Genomic DNA, 18,089 nt, shown 5'->3' with positions numbered 1-18,089 from the left:
CGGATGATATGGTCTCATCCAATCTCCCCTCCTTTCCTATAAAAGGCACGCGCTCTCTCTCACATAAGGAGAGATATACAAAATACTGAGAGTATACGGAGAGAGAAACATTGTGCACGAGAGATTGTCCATCTTAGCTTGTCCTTGGGACGATCTGATCCATAGATCGCAATCCGGGACCACTATATACCGTAGGATCAGAGGTGTGAATAGTTCCATCTGCTCCAGTAGTAGATAGGCGGGCCGTTGGAGCACCGTTCTTCTACTTTGTAAAGGTTCCAAACATCGTGTAGACCGTCAGATCTTGAGGGCTCACCTTCCGCGCTTCCCAACACAAATCTATTTATAATTAATTTTATTTAATTGGAAGGTATGAATGAAATCACTTTTCTTAATACGTAATTTTTAATGTGTAGTTAGGTAGTTGCATATAAAAATTAATTTCTTGTCAGGCTTTGTTAGGACCATACCACAAAAAAATGGTGGTAATTGAACACCCATCATTAGAAACTTCTTGAAGGCCATTGAAATGTTTATTTTCCATCCAACCTGTTGATGAGGTCACAAATACCTGAATGAAAGAACACATAAATATCAGCTTGGGTCAAAACTTTTCTGGCCCTCAAGAAGCTTTTAATGATCAATCACAACTTTTCCATATAGTATAGTCCACATGAGATTTGGACCTGTTGCATTTTTGGGCTCATATCCTAAAATGATCTGTCGAAATGGATGGACTGTGTGGATATAAGGCACATACTTATGAAAATGCCATCTTCAGGAGATGTAGCCAGGTTCTACCGCTTGATACTACCTATTCTTGAGACTTTCAAACATTGTGTGTCACTTCACTATAAAATAGAAATCAACATTGCTTTCTACTAACATATGCATTTACTATTGCAATTTCTTTAATTGGTAGAATTTCTTATAGGAACTAAAGGAAAAAACAATCAAGTGGCTGTAATTCTCTATGTAAATCATGTACTACATTTAGAAACTGATCAGTCCTTACAAGGTCTCAAATCAGGAGGGAGGATAATGTTAAATTAGGTTTGTAAATTTTGCCTAGAAGCTAATTGTTAAAAAAACTCATCTTATTGGTATGCTTCGTGCTCATATTACTAATTGAGGCTGCTTATTCTGTTTTTTTTTTTTTTTGGTGGCAAACATGAAGGAGAATGCATATTTCTATTCTATTTTGTTGTTGATAGGTATCCTTTTCATCTAGCTGTTTAATCACCTGGTTTTGGTTACTAAGTTTGGCAATAGTTTGATTTTTTTTTTCAATTACAGAAGAGAAAGGAAATATGCTTTCAGAATTCTTTGAATATCAGGCATGGCAGCAATGGTGGCTCATCATTGCAACGACATGTTGAGCAGAGGAAGGCATCGAAGGATTTCTGGTCATTTGTTAAGCACACGGGAACACAAATTTCTCAGGCCTCACAAAGTGTGAGTATTCAATATTAAATTACAAGCTTTAATTTGTGATCCATCAAAAGAAATTGTGAGTGGTGAACAAACATGTATTCAGTATTCTTCATACTCATGGCATTTTATTAAAGATACAGCTTGAGGTGAAGGAGTTATGGAGCTCAGTGAATGGATTTCATCATATTGTTTCAAATGGTTCAGAATCCAGCGAGGCAATAGTTGATAAGGTTTGTCATGTCATTTAAGATCATGATACCCAATTCCTGGTGTTCATAATTATGTGCTCATTCAAGCTTAAATTTAACAGATAAAGCTGGGAGAAGAAGGGTGGAAAGAAAGGTACTATGCTGAGAAGAAGGGTGGAAAGAAGGCAATTGGGGGCGTGGTGAGGAGAGGTCCTTCGCCCGGCATATGTGGTTGTAAGACACAAAAGATTCACTGTTTTGTAGTAGATCATGTTTCTTTGCCTTTGCTAATAACCATTGCCCTGTAATTTTCAGATACATCTGGTATTATGAGAAGGGTTGGGGGAAATTTTAAGGAAAGATTACAAGACTTGGAGGACTTGATGCAGTCTTTGATTTTGCTGTAAGTTGCCACTCTGTTATGGAGGTGAGCTTGCATGTTGATTTGATCTCATCTAAGACATCCATGATCAAAGTATCTTGAATGTGTAAAGTGGAGACAATAGTTATATGTCATTACCATGCAGGAATTAGAAAATTGCAGTTATACACTACAAGAAATCGGGCCTTAGCCGACCAATGGGGCATCCTTTGTTGACAGCCAGTTTTAAGGGCTGCGGGCAAAGCTCCCTACATTATATATATAAAAAGAAGAAGAAAGCCCTAAGCGCCAACTCTCTCTCTCTCTCTCTCTCTCTCTCTCTCTCTCTCTCTCTCTCTCTCTCTCTCTCTCTCTCTCTCTCTGCCGCTCCCTCTCCCTCTCCCTCTCACGCTCTCTCCCTCTTTCTCTCTCTGCCTCTCCTTCTCCGTCTCCGGCCCTCTCCCTCTCTCTCTCTTTATCTCCTCGGCCCTCTGCTGTAGTTCGGACTTTCGTTGCTCGTGAATCTCGGATTCTCAGGTATGATGTAAGGCTTTTCCCTTCTTGCTGTTGCTTTCTACAATTTGGAATACCTGATTAGGAATATGCATTGTCGAATTATACAAATCCCTAATTAGGGATTTGCATTGTCGAATCCATTTTTAGGGATTTCCATTTGTCTTACTATTCTTGCTACAGGTTGCGCCATACAAGAAAATACGACGAGTAGCTTTGGTAATGATTTGAAGGAGAAATGGTATGATAGAAACTTGGAACTTTCACGTTAAATGCATATTCAATATGTTAGTTGTGAAACAGAGATTTATATCACCTATTCAAACAATTTTGTAAATTTTCTAATGATCATTACAATTACATGTTATAGGTATATTGTTACCCTTTTGCTTATTTGGTTTCTCAATAAGAGAGTTGTATTATTGCCTCCCAAGATAGAAGATTTGCAGTTTGATGGATATATGAAATCTGGTGAGTGTGATTTCAGGATAATTTCAAAAGTCCAAGTCTTGTGCCTCTATTTAACATAATATTCTATTAGATTGTATGTCATGATTGTAACTTCTCAAATCGTTTCATGTGACATAAACATTGGTGGATAGGCCCCAGTACTTTATGTTGTATAATGATCAGGTGAACAATGTATTGATTTTATGTGGAATTTTAGTTTCCTTCTTTTATTAGTCTTTATCATCATGGAACCTTATGCCTTCTTAGTGTTTAATTAATTTTTTTTTTTAGAGTTGCATAATCTCTTTGGAGCAAACATGAATATCTTCTTTTATAGAAGCTTAATCATTATCATCATCAAACCTGATCTTTTAATAATTAAAACTGCATACCACATGCCATCTCTACTGTATATAATGCGAGAAGCGTTTGGCCAATTTTTCTAGTCCACTTTGAAAATTCCATAATGCAAAAGCTAGCACAAAAGCCTAAAGGGCAAAGTTGCTAATTGTGAACTGCGGATGCTAGGTAGAAGAAATAGTTTCTTGCCTTCTTGCAAAAGGGAAAAAAATAAATAAATAAATAAAGAAAAGAAAAAATAAAAGGAAAGTTCCTAGTCTGGAATTCAGAACTGATATAACTACCTGTGCTTGTTAAAGCAACTCATCGGCAATATTCCTTGCGCCCTGACTAAGTTGAGGTTGGCTGATCTTAAAAAATAAATCCCTTTTCCTATTGTAATAAGTGTCTTTAGACCCTTCTGCATGGCTTGCTGGCTCTGTTTATAAAGCCTATACAGCAATATGGAGTTCAAACTTAATGAGGACTTTGATATTTTGGTAACAAAAGGAAAGAAATTAATTGCCAACTGCTGTCAAAATAAGTAAGAATTGAAGTAGGAAGAGGACTCAACTATTCAATGCCTCAAACTATATGGACTGTACAAGCCTTGTTGTTTGGACTGGGATTAGATCCACACAGTGGGACAACACATGGTGCCCAACTGATGATGTAAACACATCTTGTTCTATCCAGTTGTAATGGGCCAAAAATGTGATCAGAACTATTGATCATGCCCCTAGACAGATTTGATGGCCTGATTTGTCAATCCTTTAGGATGTGCTCTTGCATCAGTGAAACACTATTGTCTATACATACCATTTTCTTCTAGGGAGTTTGGAGATGTTTCCTTACCTATTAATATGACTTGCTGTTGTTATTATCTGATCAGCTTTGCCCACTTTCAAGTTTTTCTTCTGTACTCAAAAGCTTTAACTGAGCTGATTGATTGTCTTCACACTGTTTACACCTTCTATGATTACTGGTATTGATCATGTTCCTTCTGGATCTAGGTGATTGATTGTAAAACTCAGCAAAGCAGGCTCTTCCCATTGCTGGCTTTGGCCTATGCTTTCAGGTTTGTTGGTGAGTGGTTGAAATGGCTGTACACGGATGTGACAGAGATTGCAAGCGAATGATTTCTCAACATTGCCTGAGGCTCATGTATTCACTGCTGGTTTGAAGTCTTTGACAAACACTGCAATTGTTGTATGTAACTGAGTCTCCTTGAAGTATGCAATTAGTCTAAGTCTGGTTGGTTTAAATCACTATTTGTTTACTGGTACTGTTTTCTACTTTAGTTTTATAATTCTTGTTACCTCAGTATTTTTTCTAACTGTAGAAGTGCTAGGGCCTTAGTCCACTGCCCATTTGGCTGTCTTTGTGCTGGCATTTTCTTTTCTGACTTGTTGGATCTGACTTTGAATTTGGTTTCTCATTATGAATACATTCATATTGTTTTTTCCTGAGTGGCAGACAAAGATTTTTATTAAGAAAAGATTAAGGCTGTTCAAAAAAATATTAAGAAAAGAGAGGCCTGAAGGCTGAATAAAAGCTTGAAACAAAACAAGCCCATTTTAATGTCATGGATTAGTTAATAATCTTAGTCCTAATGTTAAGTTCTCAGTGGGTGGGCATTCTGATTGGCCAATTGGTTGATGATTGTGTGTGGAACAGCATTCAGATTTTGTATTTTGTAAGTTGAGATATGCCTTTTGTGGATGCCATAACTTGTTACATACATTTGATGATCACGGTTATTCTACAAGTTATTGTAATTCCCTAAATCATTCAGTGCTCCAGTCCCAGACATTGTTGCTTTTAAGAATGTCTTGGACTTTGATCATTGTTTCTATTTAACTTTCAAGATGTCTTATGCTGTGTTTAATCCCTAGCCACTTTTAGATTTTCTCTATGTGACACTATCATAGGACCCCTTTAGAAAACTCTAGAAACTTCTATACAATGCAATTATTAGTATTATCGATGCTATATATAATGCAACTAGTGTGTGGTCAATTGTGTTTTTTTTTTTTTGGAATTGGGTTTTCTTTTAACAACACTCTGGCCTTAAAGAGGAATAAGTACCCCTCATCATCATATAAACCAATGATGGCCATAAATATCTTAAGCCAAATCTGGAACCAGATCATATTGCACCTTGGTTGAAGGAGTATACGGTGATGTTTCTCCTCATTTCTTTGCAATTTTCTTTTCACACTGCATGCAAGTTTATTGTTGAAGTTCAGATTTCTTGCATGCCTATTCTACTATGTATAAGAAATTTTAGATCTAACCTTTCCATACAGCTGTAGCGGTATTCACAGATTAAGATTCACTGTTATTGATCATGTAAACCCATGTAAGACCAGAGGCAAGTATCTCAAACTATCATGTAACTCTCTCTCTCTCTCTGAGCAGAGGCAAGTCATCTCAAACTGTCATGTTAGTGTTGAATGCTACCACTTTAAGATGCCTTTGGTTTTTCATGCTATATCATTACAAGTTTATTCCAAACCTTACTCAAGAGTTTTTATACTTGCACATGTTAATTTGCTAATGCAGAATGTAGATTTCATAGGACCCACCACAGATTTGGGCTGAACGGAAACTCTTCCTGATTGGAAGATCCTAGCCCTAACTGGAGTGTCATCCCTGTTTGGTAGCATTCTCCCCTGTTTTGCTGCATCCTCTGATTGCTTCTGGTATTAGTATTTGAAGATGCCCATTCTGCCAATATATGCTATTGTGGGGTCGATTGCTTCAGGGCTGGTGGTGCTCTCTGCTGGTAGCTTGGTTTCTAGTGTTTCGCTAGTAGAGGTGTGGCTGGAGAATCCAATGCTCTCGAGGAAGCCTGGCTTTTCCTGCTTTCGGGTTTTTGGTGCAACAGAGAAGGCTTGGTTGGGTGGAAAATTTGTTAGGTGACCCTTCCCATCATCCAAACCTCTCTGAGGACAAAATTTCCTATTTTGTGTTAGGGCTGGAGCTGCTGAGTTTTGGTTACATCCCTCAAACTGGTGCCGATTGGAGGATTTAAGATTTAGAGTCTAATGGAAGGTTTTTGGTTAAATCATTGGCTCAATTGTCCAATGGCAACTCGGGTAGAGCCATAGCATTCTCAAAGATCTAGATTGTTGAAAGCTAGTTGGACTGAGGTGTTGTAATGTAATTGGAAAAAATCAAAGTCTACTACTTAGAATCCTCCACCACTCAGGCTCTTCAAGGCAAACTTTGACGGAAGCCCACTAGGCAAACCTAGGCTTGTTGGTGTGGGGGTTTAGTCTGCAACAGTATAGGAGTGGTTCTTGTGGAGTTCCCCAGCCCCATTGGCTTCAACAATTTAAACTTAGCCTAAGGGTGGATGGGCTTGCAAAGCTTAGGGCTTTGAGGAATGAGCTTCATACGGACAATAGGAGACGATTTTTATAGCCTATGGGTGTTTTGCATGGGTAGCTTGGTGTTCTGTTAGTTGTTGTTCTTGCTCATAGAAGGCTTGGTTTTGCTTCTCCTAATGTATCCCTCTTTATTCTTTTAATAAAGTTCTCAGTTTACTCATAAAAGTATAAATAATAATAATAATAAAAGGAAGCCTGCATTCAGTAAGGCCATAAAGATACCGATATTAACACCCATCACCTTTGTTGTGAAAATCCTACAGCATACGATCATATTGTTTCTTCATTTAAAAAAAAAAGAAAAAAGTTTGTACTGAACTTGAGTCCTAATGATAATTAATATGTAAATTTGGCATAGTTAAGTTTGTACTGAACTTGAGGAATTGTAAAGCTGTGGAGAATATGTACAGGTTACTCAGGTTCTTTCAGCATATGTGTGAATTATTTAAATTGTTCTACATGTTAATAATCTCTCTTGTCAAAATTTCATGCATATGTTCCATAGAAATTAGAGAAAAAGGATTGAATTTGAGATTTATGTCATGACATGAGCTAGAGAAACTGATGAACGGATTGAATTTCACACGGAAATTGCTGTGGGCCTCACAGAACATTGGATTACAGGAACTCCCTCCAAATGCTCTTACATTGAATGGGCTGGATCTCTGCCACATGTGCCATCCACAGATCCAACGTGCATTTTATTGGCAACCAATCTGATCAATATTAAACATTCCATCAATGGTCTTTAATTTGGATGGGCAAGATCATTTCCATAGAAGTACATTAGCTGATCCTGCCACAACCTTATAGCAATAAAAGGTTGGCAGGAAAGAAATTTTGAGTTTTCAAATAGGAAAATGGCCATCAAACAATTAGCTATCTGCAGTGAAAAACAAAGATCTTCTAAAGACCACAACAAAAATTCATTCTGTAAGTTCATTTATAACATATCTCCAGTATGATAAGATAAACATATAGAGATCAATAGAAAAATAGTAACATTTGAGGAAACTGGAAAAATAAGAAAACAAAACCCAACAGTACAATTACACAAATTTCCATGCAAAACAGAAACTGAGAACATTACAGAATTGCCAACAAGAAACACTTCATATTTCCTACATTACATATTAAGACTTGTGAAGCTGAATGAACCTTTAAAAAAAAAAAAAAGCTAATCCAAGCAAAACCCAAAAATCTATTTCACAAATCCAAAAACCCGATCATTTAAATGGAGATTGAAATCAATACAAGTTCCAAAAACAAAGAACAAGCTTAAAAAAGAAAATCAAGGCCACACATCAAGACCCAATCATTGAAGTGGAAAGAAAAAAGAAGAAAGAAATCGACTTGAACTTGGCTAGAGCTTGCCCAAGTCGTCATCAACATTGGAGCCTTATGGGGTCATCTTCTTTTTTCAAGTCCAAATTGAAATTGACAGATTTAGAGTTCAGAACAAGAAATCCCTGATATGAATGCCAGCTGGTTTTCAATCTGGATATTTCCGCTTCACTAGACTAATAAATGCAGTTCATTACTAAGTGCTCCAAATGCACCCTTGAGTTGCATAGATATCTTGACATCTTGGTCCAAATTCAAAATGGTACTCCTGAGTGCATTTGGATGCACTATCACATTGAATTATAATTATTAAATTTTGAGTCCCATGTCAGCATTCAATTCAAGTTGCTTGGCCATCTGAAGGCAGCCCTGTTTTAAATCATCAAGGAAGGAAGAGTGTTAAGATTCTAGGGAATAAAGGTACCTTCATGGTCAACCCAAGTACCCAGGTTATTCCAAGACAAAATTTTGAATTTGCAACATAACCATTTCAACCTCGTACCAGCTGATGATGCCTGAGATGCATGCTCACTCCTTGCTCTCTTTATGGGTAGTATTTTTCATACATGGCATGTTCATATTGTTTTATTTTTTGTTTTATTGTTTTATTATTATTATTATTATTATTTTTGAGAGAGAGAGAGATGAAAATGACTTTATTAGGAATATGCATTGACAAATCCCTAATTAGGGATTTGCATTGTCAAATCCTTTTTTAGGGATTGCTGCTGTTTATTTTGTGTATTCTGTTCATGTAATCTTATCCCTTATCTGTAGCTTAGTTTCAAATCAAATTAGAGAAAGATTAGGTCCATATCATCTGTAGATATTATCTACAACACTACATATATATTGGAGATTACCGATGGAATGGTATAGTTTTTACAGTAAAATTACATGGTATCAGTGTCTCTGATATCTATCAATTCAAAATCTGACTACGAGAGAGATCATTGTAGATCCCCATTTAAGCAGATCATCATATTCCAGATTTTCATCTCTGACCTGCTAAGGTTCATTTCATCCAATTGGTTTCACAGTACCTTGTGGCAGTCTCAACAACAGCTGCAGGATTTTGTGTGATTTTGAAACTCAATTGCCTTTTTCATCCCTATGTTTTTGTGTTTTTCTTTTCTTTTTTACTTCCCTGTGATATTTTTCTGGTACAATCTAAATATCTGCAATCTGAATTGTGTATCCATTTCTCTATGATTTGTTACAACCTGCTGCTCCATTTTTCTTGTGATTTTGTGTTCTTTTTTTTTTTTTTCATTTCTTTTCTTTTTCTCTTTCTTCCTTATAAGGTTTTGAGGTCCTCAGCTGGAAATGTAAAGACAAATTGATCATCATCTTCAAAGACACATCTTCGTACCCTGCAAAAGGAGAAGGTAGGCATGGTTGTCAATGCTTTCTTTCAGCTCTTCTTTTGGTTATTGTCTATAGCCACAGTAATTGCCTGTATTACTGATGACTTTTCTACCATGTATCTCCCAATTTATCTGATTGACCACTTCGATTGTAACTAATCCCGTATTAGCTCTTGAAGAATAAATTAATGTTTGTCTTTAAAATTCACATTGTATTGTCTTCTTTTTTTGCTTTCTTCTTTTATTTTATTTATTTATTTTTTTTCTTTTTGTGCAGCTAGTGAACATGTTTGTTTTAACTCTACAGTTCTTGATTCTAGAATTCCCATTCTCAGGCCTAACTGCTGGTGATGGATTTGTCTGTGGCCTGCTGTTGGATTCAAAACAACCCTACTGTTGGGGCAATAGCATATACATCCAAATTGGTGCCCCTCATCCAATGGCTGAAGAAGCTTCCTACTCAGAAATCAGTGCTGGGGACCACCATATCTGCGAATTGAGATTGCTCGCCAAAGGGACGTATGCAAACATCTCCATGGTTGGGCTTAGAGAAGACCAGACATGAGTACAATCAAGAGAGTTTTTGCACCAACTTGGTATGTGGCTAATATTGCACTCAATTGCATGTGTGGCTGTCAATGGGTATCTGATGAATCCAACCCAATGTTAATACATCTGGGTCTCATTTATGGGACCCATTAAGCAATTGGGACTGGTTCAGGTCTCAACTTTAGGACCTGATTAAAAATCAGGTCTAGGTACTGTCCAGTTTGGGTCTAGGTGGTTTTAATAGTAAATTATATATATTTTGTATGCATTTATTATTCTAATAAAAGAAATTTCACTTCTGGCACTTTATTTTTTTGGTTGAATGTCATATCATCTCTTTCATTAGATTGGTTTTGGTTATTTTCTTTTAAGCATTGATTTCTCGGTATCTTATGCAGGTTGCTTCAAATCATTATGGTTATTCTGTTATTGTATTTGGTGAACTCATGGAATTCCATGGAACTGATTGAATGGAAGGAGCTTCTGTTGTTCATACAAGTCATGTTTCTGATTTTTTGGATGAATTGGGTGTGTGAAATTGCATGGAACTGATCAAATGAACATGGAATTTCTATTGGGTATTTTTCTCGTTTGCTATTTCCTGGTTTTTGAATATGGGTTCTAATTTCTGAAAGATGATTATTATACTGTGATTGTTTTCTTTTGACAGGAAGAAACACCGAGTCCTCAGAAGGCCGTAGGCAGTACGGTCATTGGATTCTCCGCAAGTTGTAAGAGTTGCTGTCATACCTTTTAGTAAATTTGTTTTTTTTGGATTCTCCATAGACATTAAGTTTTCTTCTTGTTGTTGGTTTTTTTGGATTCTCCATATGAAATTATGAGAAATCATGCCTAAAACATTTAAAAGCATTTGTTGGAGCCCACCTTAGTTTTGAAATAGCCTAAAATCTGTTGTGACCCCTTATCTAAGTCACAATGAATGGCCTAGATGTATAAACCACATCTCGTTGGGTCCGCTGTACAAAAAAAAAAAAAAAAAGGTTTCAATGGATGTGCATCCACTCTTAACCATTGTTTATGTTGTTGCTCACCTAAGTTGTGGATTGGCCTCATTTTTAAGCCCATGGCCCACCATGAAAGGGTATATCTAATTCATGGGATAGATGTCTTCAAATTTTGAGGATGTGTTGCAAGAAGAAAACCTTTACTTGATTACTGAGGTAAGTTGCTGATTTTTTATTTTTATTTTTCTGTTGATGAAGTATATTAAACAGCATGATTTAGGTCTTCAAAAAGTTGCTGATACAGTTACATTTGTTGCCAGGCTATTATCATCTTGCAGAAATATTTTAGACCAATGAAATTTTAATATGATTGAAATGGACGGACAGCTGAAGGAAGCTGGTTGTCTTCATTTTCATTTTCTAAAATTTTGTTTGTCTTTTGCTTTTTGAACATGCATAGAATCCTATAAGGAATTGGGAAAATACAGACCAATCTTAGACTTCTTAGTGACATTCTATCTGGTTGTAAACAGGGGCACGTTCTGTGATTTGAGGCTTCATCTCATCATCAATAATGCCAGGTTTGCTCTTTTACGTCACTAGATAAAACCCAAGATTTCTGCACCCATATTCACTCTACAACCGTCATTACTGTCTGACTGCTGCACCCTTCGTGTATTCCAGATCATATAAATGATGGGCCACATTCAAATATTGCATCAATTGCAAAAGTAGATATAACATTTACATACCAATTCATGCATTAATTTTGAATTCTTTCCTCTCTAGCTTTTCTTAATATACTGATGAAGGCATTGCCTTCTTTTTTTGTGATTGGTTCATATTTAAAGATCCTTCTGGTGTTGTTGTTACAACCCAGGCTGAAAATGTAAAGATTCTTCTTTTGTGGGTCACAGATATCTGATGTGGTTGATGAGGAAGTCTGCAAGCTGGATGAAAAGTTCAAGCAAGGGAGTCATGTTCGAGTTCGTGTTCTTGGCTTTAGGCATCTATAAGGATTGACAATGGATGTTTTAAAGGTAACCTAGTTTATTTTCCCCTAGAATAGCAAAAAGTGAGTTTGGTCCGGTCCCATCCACTATTGGTCCATTAGATCAGCAGTTTGGATTATCTACATGGACCCCACTTCTCCAAAATCAACGGTCATAGTATTACTCCAGAAAAAAGTTATATTTTTGTTTTGTTTTTTGTCTATTTTCTGACTTAGACCTTGAATCTTTTCTTTTTGGTTTTTATGTATGTATGTAGTGTTTCTAATTGTCTTACAAATTCCCTGCTTTATCTTCAAACAGGTGACACTGGCACACTTCCTTTTCTCTGCCATTATTATATTATGTCAAGGTAAATTCAAGACGGATCTGTGTTTTACATGTCACAGCCACTCAGAACACAATGAATGGTGATTTGGAGTGTGAGCTAATTTTAACTGCTAACTGGTGCTGATGCCTTTTACTGCTACACAGCTCACCAAAGATCGACAGAAGAAACCACTCCCTTGGAAACAATGGCAATCATTGGCAACAAGGAGATCATTGACATTAACCAAGGTATGTTAGCTGTTTAGACTGGTGTTTTTTTTTTTTTTTTTTAAAGTAAAAAAAAAAAAACAACAACAACAACAACAACAACAACTAGGATACATGTGGGTCACCTTTTCTTTTTTTATTCTTTTTTTAAAAAAAACTTTTTGATAAGAAAATTTTCTCTATAGCTACGGATTGTCGGTGGCCATGACTTCTATAGCTACGAATTTAATCCGTAGGCACTTTTTAAAGAGCTACAGTACCAATGGCTATGGTCGTACCGTGGGGCTAGTCATTTAGCTACGAATTTTATCCGGAGCTTTTGACCAATTTTTTGGTAGTGTAGTAAAAACTGACGATTTAGCGGTGTCCAGCACAACCGTCAGTAAAGGTCTTGACCGCTGGTAAAGCCTTTACCGAACGAGGCTTTACCGGCTGTTATCTGACCGCGGGTAAAAGATTTACCGGCGGTTTTGACCGCCAGCAAAGGCCAATTTTCTTGTCGTGATATATATTACAAACAAACAACCCCTTTCTGGATATGATGTCAATTCATCTTCTAGGCATTTGCCAGAGCTATTACTTGGACACTTACTTTCTGAGGTCTGCCAAGCTGACATTTTGAGACACGTAGACAGTCCTAGACACATGCCACTTCAAAATCTACATGGACAAAGAGTCTTAGCAATGCCATAAAAAATGTTGCTTATGGAACAGTTTAATTGAAGCATGAAAATTCTCTACAAACTTCGTTTCATCATTATTAGTTCTTTTTCTTATGCAATTTCCTTTGTCAAACCAAAGATTCTTAGGCCTCAAGCTTGCCTCAATTCTCTTGTTGTGAAGAAATTTCTTGCAAGGACTTACTCTCACTCTAAGTTTTAGTTCATTTTCTTTTATAGCTACGATGACCCATGTGACAAAAGAGCGCAAGCTTTGTTGTCCTTTTTACTCTTTTGTTCTTTTGTTGGAGTTCTTATTTTTTAAGAGAATAGGTAATGTTCAGATAGTCTGCTAGTTCTTGACATGATCATGCATGATTTTAATGTTTCATTAGCTAATTATTTGTTAGTTTAGATTACTAATTTATTTTTATTTGAACTATGTGAATATTCTTTTCTAATTTCCTTTGTCTTTGTTGTTTTCTAAATGTCGACGGCTCCGCTTTAGGCAACCCAGGTAATTCCGGGGGTGGAGGTATTTGTAGAAGGGATAATGGTTTCTTCATCTTTGCTTTCTCTTTGGGGTACGGGGTGGGGTCGAACTCCAGGGCTGAACTTCAGGCTGTTTACAATGGCATGTGCCTTTCTTTGCAAATGGGCTTCCATCGTATTGAGATCGAGTCGGACTCCACATTGGTGGTGTCAATTTTGAACGGTACTTCCAAGCCGAACTGGCATTGGAAATATTGGTTACAGAGGATTCATGGGTTACGTATGAGAGCCGTTGTGTCCATTGCTCACATTCTCAGGGAAGGAAACAGACTGGCGAATAGGATGGCTCATAGAGGTTCAAAAGTTCAAGATTTCTTCTTCTCTTCCTCTTTTGGTGACCTCTCCTCAGAGATTAGGGGTCTTTTGTTCTTGGATAAGGTTGGGTTGGGAGATTTTAGGCAGGCCCATTCACGTGGGTGTAGAGGGTAGATGGTTTTTTGTAAGTATTATGATAGGTCGTTGTCCTTAAGTCCTTTTTTTCCCAAGCGGGCCTGAAGGGTGGGTGTGTTGTATAGTTCATTTCTGAAATGAATATATCTTCACTTTAAAAAAAAAAAAAAAAGGTTTTTCAACCTTACAACACATATACATGACTTCCAATATTTTGAGTGATGTACATTGCCATTTTATTGTCTGGCCGACCTTACGATGAATCATGTAAATTTTGTCTTATCCAATAATCAATGTGGGTTGCATTTTCCTTTTTAGGTGAATGGTTGTTGATCTGATTCATTGGGGTTTTGCTTCAGATCAAACTGAAGAAACCCTATTAGCAACAAGTAACAACAACTTAAATCATGGAATCAAAAGCTACCCCAACTTGTAATTTTATATTGTTCTTCTTCCATTGTCTTTTTATTTTTATTTATTTTATTTTTTTTTATATATATCTTTCAGGCCTAACCTAGAAAAATACCCTTTTTATATTAGAAGCAGAACCCCCTTATTTTTCAGAAGATCGATGCTTTGAGTGCCAAAATCAAGGTGAATTCTAAAACCATTTAAATACAGTAGCACTCTTTCTTTCCAATACAAACATGAAATAGTCTTGAAACATGAATTCGAAAATCCTAATGTGTACTAGGCATGAGTTGAATTTTTGAGTAAGATGTTGACTTAGCTTGAGTTCTGCCTTCATTGTGTTTTCTGTCAAGCTGGGCAGCATGTTTTCTGTCAAGCTGGCATGAAATATAGATTCCACTCAAATCAAGCTGCCTGTCAGTTTTATGTGGTCTTTTTGCAGCAATCAGTTCTGCCCAGCTGCTATTTTAGAACTCCCAAAAGTGGTCCAAAGTGGATTTGGACCAAAGTGAGGATAGTTCGATTCCATTATTGATATATGTCTTGGCCCAAATTGAGATTATAGTAGTTTCCTGTTCAGGTTCAAATGCATGGACTCACAACTAGCTGTCATTATGAAATTATGAACTAAAAATGGCGCCACTCATGTGTTGGTCATTTCTTCCATATTTAGTTAGATTATTGCAGTTCATTTGAAATGAGCATCCCAATGCGACCTTTGAACTTGATTTAAAATATGTTTTTCATGGCACAAATGCTTACATATGATTATCGTGCATAAAGAATTTTTCTTCCACTAGGAAATGCTATCATGTTACCTGTTTCATAGAAGTTATATGAAGTATATCCTGCACATGGCAAGTATATATGGTGATTGGGACTGTTCGCTGGTTGTCACTACATTGGTGAGCAATGAGCCAAAAATGACAGAGATTGGACTGCTCTAATCACCCATTTATGGCAAATTTCACCTGTTGAATGTGGATGGATGTTTGTATTTTAACTGTACCTTTTCAGCCACTGACCGAATGGCTACCCAGTTGGATTGCCTTGCCTTTTAGGTATTGGCAGTCCACCTAGTGACCACAAAGCAATTGTCCTGATCACTGTGCACATGTACCACACATACAGTTAAAAACATATTTTAACTGTACTTTACCACATGTACACATATATTTGTTGCATTCTACCTTTGTCTAATTTTATTTTTGTTGATGTTTTTTTTTATTTCTTTTTGTAATTTGGGTATGTTTGATTTAGAACTTACAACTGAAAAGTGCTGACATTCAATATGCATTTCTTTGTGTACTTAGGTCACTGAAGAAGAGCTTGCAGCGCTCTTCCAAAGTTTAGAGGTAAATTTGGGCAGTAGAGGGATCAGCACCAAAAGGTTTGTGACTGACCTTGAACATTGAATTTCTATAAGAATGCTTGCTCATTGCGTTGTATGTTGATGACTAAATCTCAAGGAGAATATTGCACAAAAGCTTCCCATCATTAGAAATTTCGGTCAGAAATAGAATTGATCATCATAGTGTGTAAAAGAAAAACCAAAAGATTAATTAGTATGCTATGTGCTGCATAACATTTACTTGCCGAGACTATTAATTGGCAACCGTTCTATTGTAATTTTTGATCAGTTACATACCAATGTTTACTGACAGACATTTTGAAAGTAGCCCTTGTGTGTAACTGCTTAGTCTAGCTTATTTGAAGTGGCACTGCCATTCAAATTTTCTCATTATGCATATAAGTATTAAGAGATTGTGAGGTTGGTTGCAGGAGATGTATGAGGAAGCCAGTCAAGTGGCAAATGATGCAGCTGGTGGTATTCGGACAATTGCATCTTTTTTGTGGAGAATAGAAGGTAATGGATCTTTACCAAGAGAAATGCGAGGTCCCAATGAAGCATGGAGTCTGACAAGGAATTGTAAGTGGCGTAGGCTTTGGCTTCTCCTTCTTCGTGGTCTTCTGCACCAACACCCTCATTTTCTATGCCGGTGCTCATCTTGTACAAGATGGGAAGACAACATTTTCCAAAGTTTTCAGGGTAAGTAGAGAATCTCTGCATTCTTCTCATTCTCATTCTTCTTGTTCTTACTCTGATTTTCATTTGTGGTTGTGTGATTGCTTTCAACTGCAGGTTTTCTTTGCTTTGATAATGGCAGCATTTGGAGTCTCATAGACCAGCGCTATAGCTCCATATGCAACCATTCACTTTTAAATGTAGGACTGCCATGTAAAAATAAATAAATAAATCAGTATTTTACTAGTTTAATGGGGCCTTTTATTTTTTATATGGGAAGCATGTTTCCTGCTCAAGCATGTCATGCCTGGGCTTAAATTTCAGGCCCACATTTTAAAATAGGTTGGCTTAAGCCCATCTTGTGGGCCCGAGCCCAGCTCATTGACATATGCAGTGGTAATCTGACCAAATTTTAAGTTGCATGATCAGGATTAGATGAGTTAGCTATCTCAAGTAGAAATGTTTGCACAAGATTTTTAAACAAACAAAAGGTGACCTACTATTGATCCGAATCATTCATTCATTCATGCAACTTGAAGCAAGTCATGGTATAAGAAACACTCTGATTGCATGATCTTAACTCTTTGAATGGGCCCATTTGTTTCAATCATCCATAGTTAGAATTATCAAATCAAAATGTTATTTTAAAATCATAAGAAATATAAAGTAGGATTATCTATAAGATGTTTCAAAATGATGAATGCACCTATTTTATTTATCCAATGAATCTTGACTCTCCATTTTCGTGCTATTGATCACATGATTAGAATAACTCGATTGGAATGATTTTGGGCATCTCCCTACATCACACGAACAATTTGGACCGCCAAAATGTGGGCCTCACATCTACAGTTTCATTGGGCTGAGCAAATTCTCGTCGGAGCGTTAGATATTTCGTAGAGGTGAACATGCACCGTAGGATGTTGCAACCTGGCAATCAGATGTGCGTGGCGGATCCAGCAATGGTGGGCTAGATCTGGAGCATGCTCCAGTCCAAGAACCAGGCGAGTCCACCACACTCATCAACAAATTCAACCACGCATTTCCACCATGAGATCTAGTTAGTGGCCCATTTGTTGGCAGGTAGGATGCCAGATGAACGGCCTAGATTCTGCATGTACAATGCTCGTGCATGCAAGCAACAAGGACCTGGACCATCAAACAAGTCTGATCTGGTTTCTTTATTACCGATATTTGGACCAGAATCCAACATTGATAAGTTAACTTTTTAAAAGAAAATATCAAATCTGTATGTGATAAGTAACATATTATTCTCAGTCACTTCCAATTCCAAACAGACCACTGATTGAAAAGATCAATGGCTAGTTTCATGTCTATATCATCACAAATCAAATCTCAGCCATTGAAATCATCCATGCCCCACAAGTTGGTGTGAGATGTTGAACACAGAATGGGTATGAGATCTGGGCCTTTCATCAGGTGGGACATTATTATATGAATGGCTAAAAATGCCCTATACCACAAATAATGGTACAAGCACCTGTAGGCGATCAGTTCTTAAAATAAAAATGGTTTATTTGTGCAGTTCATCATTGTTATGACCTTTCAGAACAATTTTCTGGATCATTGAACTGTGGG

General features: G+C 36.9%; 1 protein-coding gene across 10 annotated transcripts; it reads left to right on the top strand.

Moving 5' to 3' along the window:
- The first annotated feature begins 339 nt into the window (after positions 1 to 339).
- On the top strand, positions 340 to 16,761 carry LOC131228206 (uncharacterized). Of its 10 annotated transcripts, XR_009162751.1 has the most exons (8): positions 1,159 to 1,455; positions 1,575 to 1,664; positions 1,745 to 1,822; positions 1,938 to 2,025; positions 14,227 to 14,271; positions 15,778 to 15,854; positions 16,247 to 16,514; positions 16,608 to 16,761. XR_009162751.1 is itself a non-coding variant. In XM_058224086.1 (7 exons), exons 1-5 carry the CDS (start codon positions 1,340 to 1,342, stop codon positions 15,815 to 15,817), a joined length of 444 nt encoding a protein of 147 aa, XP_058080069.1. In that variant the 5' UTR covers positions 340 to 1,339; the 3' UTR covers positions 15,818 to 15,854; positions 16,247 to 16,514; positions 16,608 to 16,761. The 10 variants fall into 10 exon arrangements, 6 of the variants coding, with proteins under 6 accessions (XP_058080069.1, XP_058080068.1, XP_058080067.1 ...); XM_058224086.1 differs by lacking the exon at positions 14,227 to 14,271 and having other exon boundaries at positions 340 to 1,455; positions 1,538 to 1,664; positions 1,745 to 1,817; XM_058224085.1 differs by lacking the exon at positions 14,227 to 14,271 and having other exon boundaries at positions 340 to 1,455; positions 1,538 to 1,664; positions 1,745 to 1,856; positions 15,778 to 15,819.
- Positions 16,762 to 18,089: the final 1,328 nt, after the last annotated feature.

Source organism: Magnolia sinica, chromosome 15 (assembly GCF_029962835.1).
Source record: "Magnolia sinica isolate HGM2019 chromosome 15, MsV1, whole genome shotgun sequence".
Taxonomy (NCBI): domain Eukaryota; kingdom Viridiplantae; phylum Streptophyta; class Magnoliopsida; order Magnoliales; family Magnoliaceae; genus Magnolia; species Magnolia sinica.
This window is presented reverse-complemented; position numbering and strand designations above follow the sequence as displayed.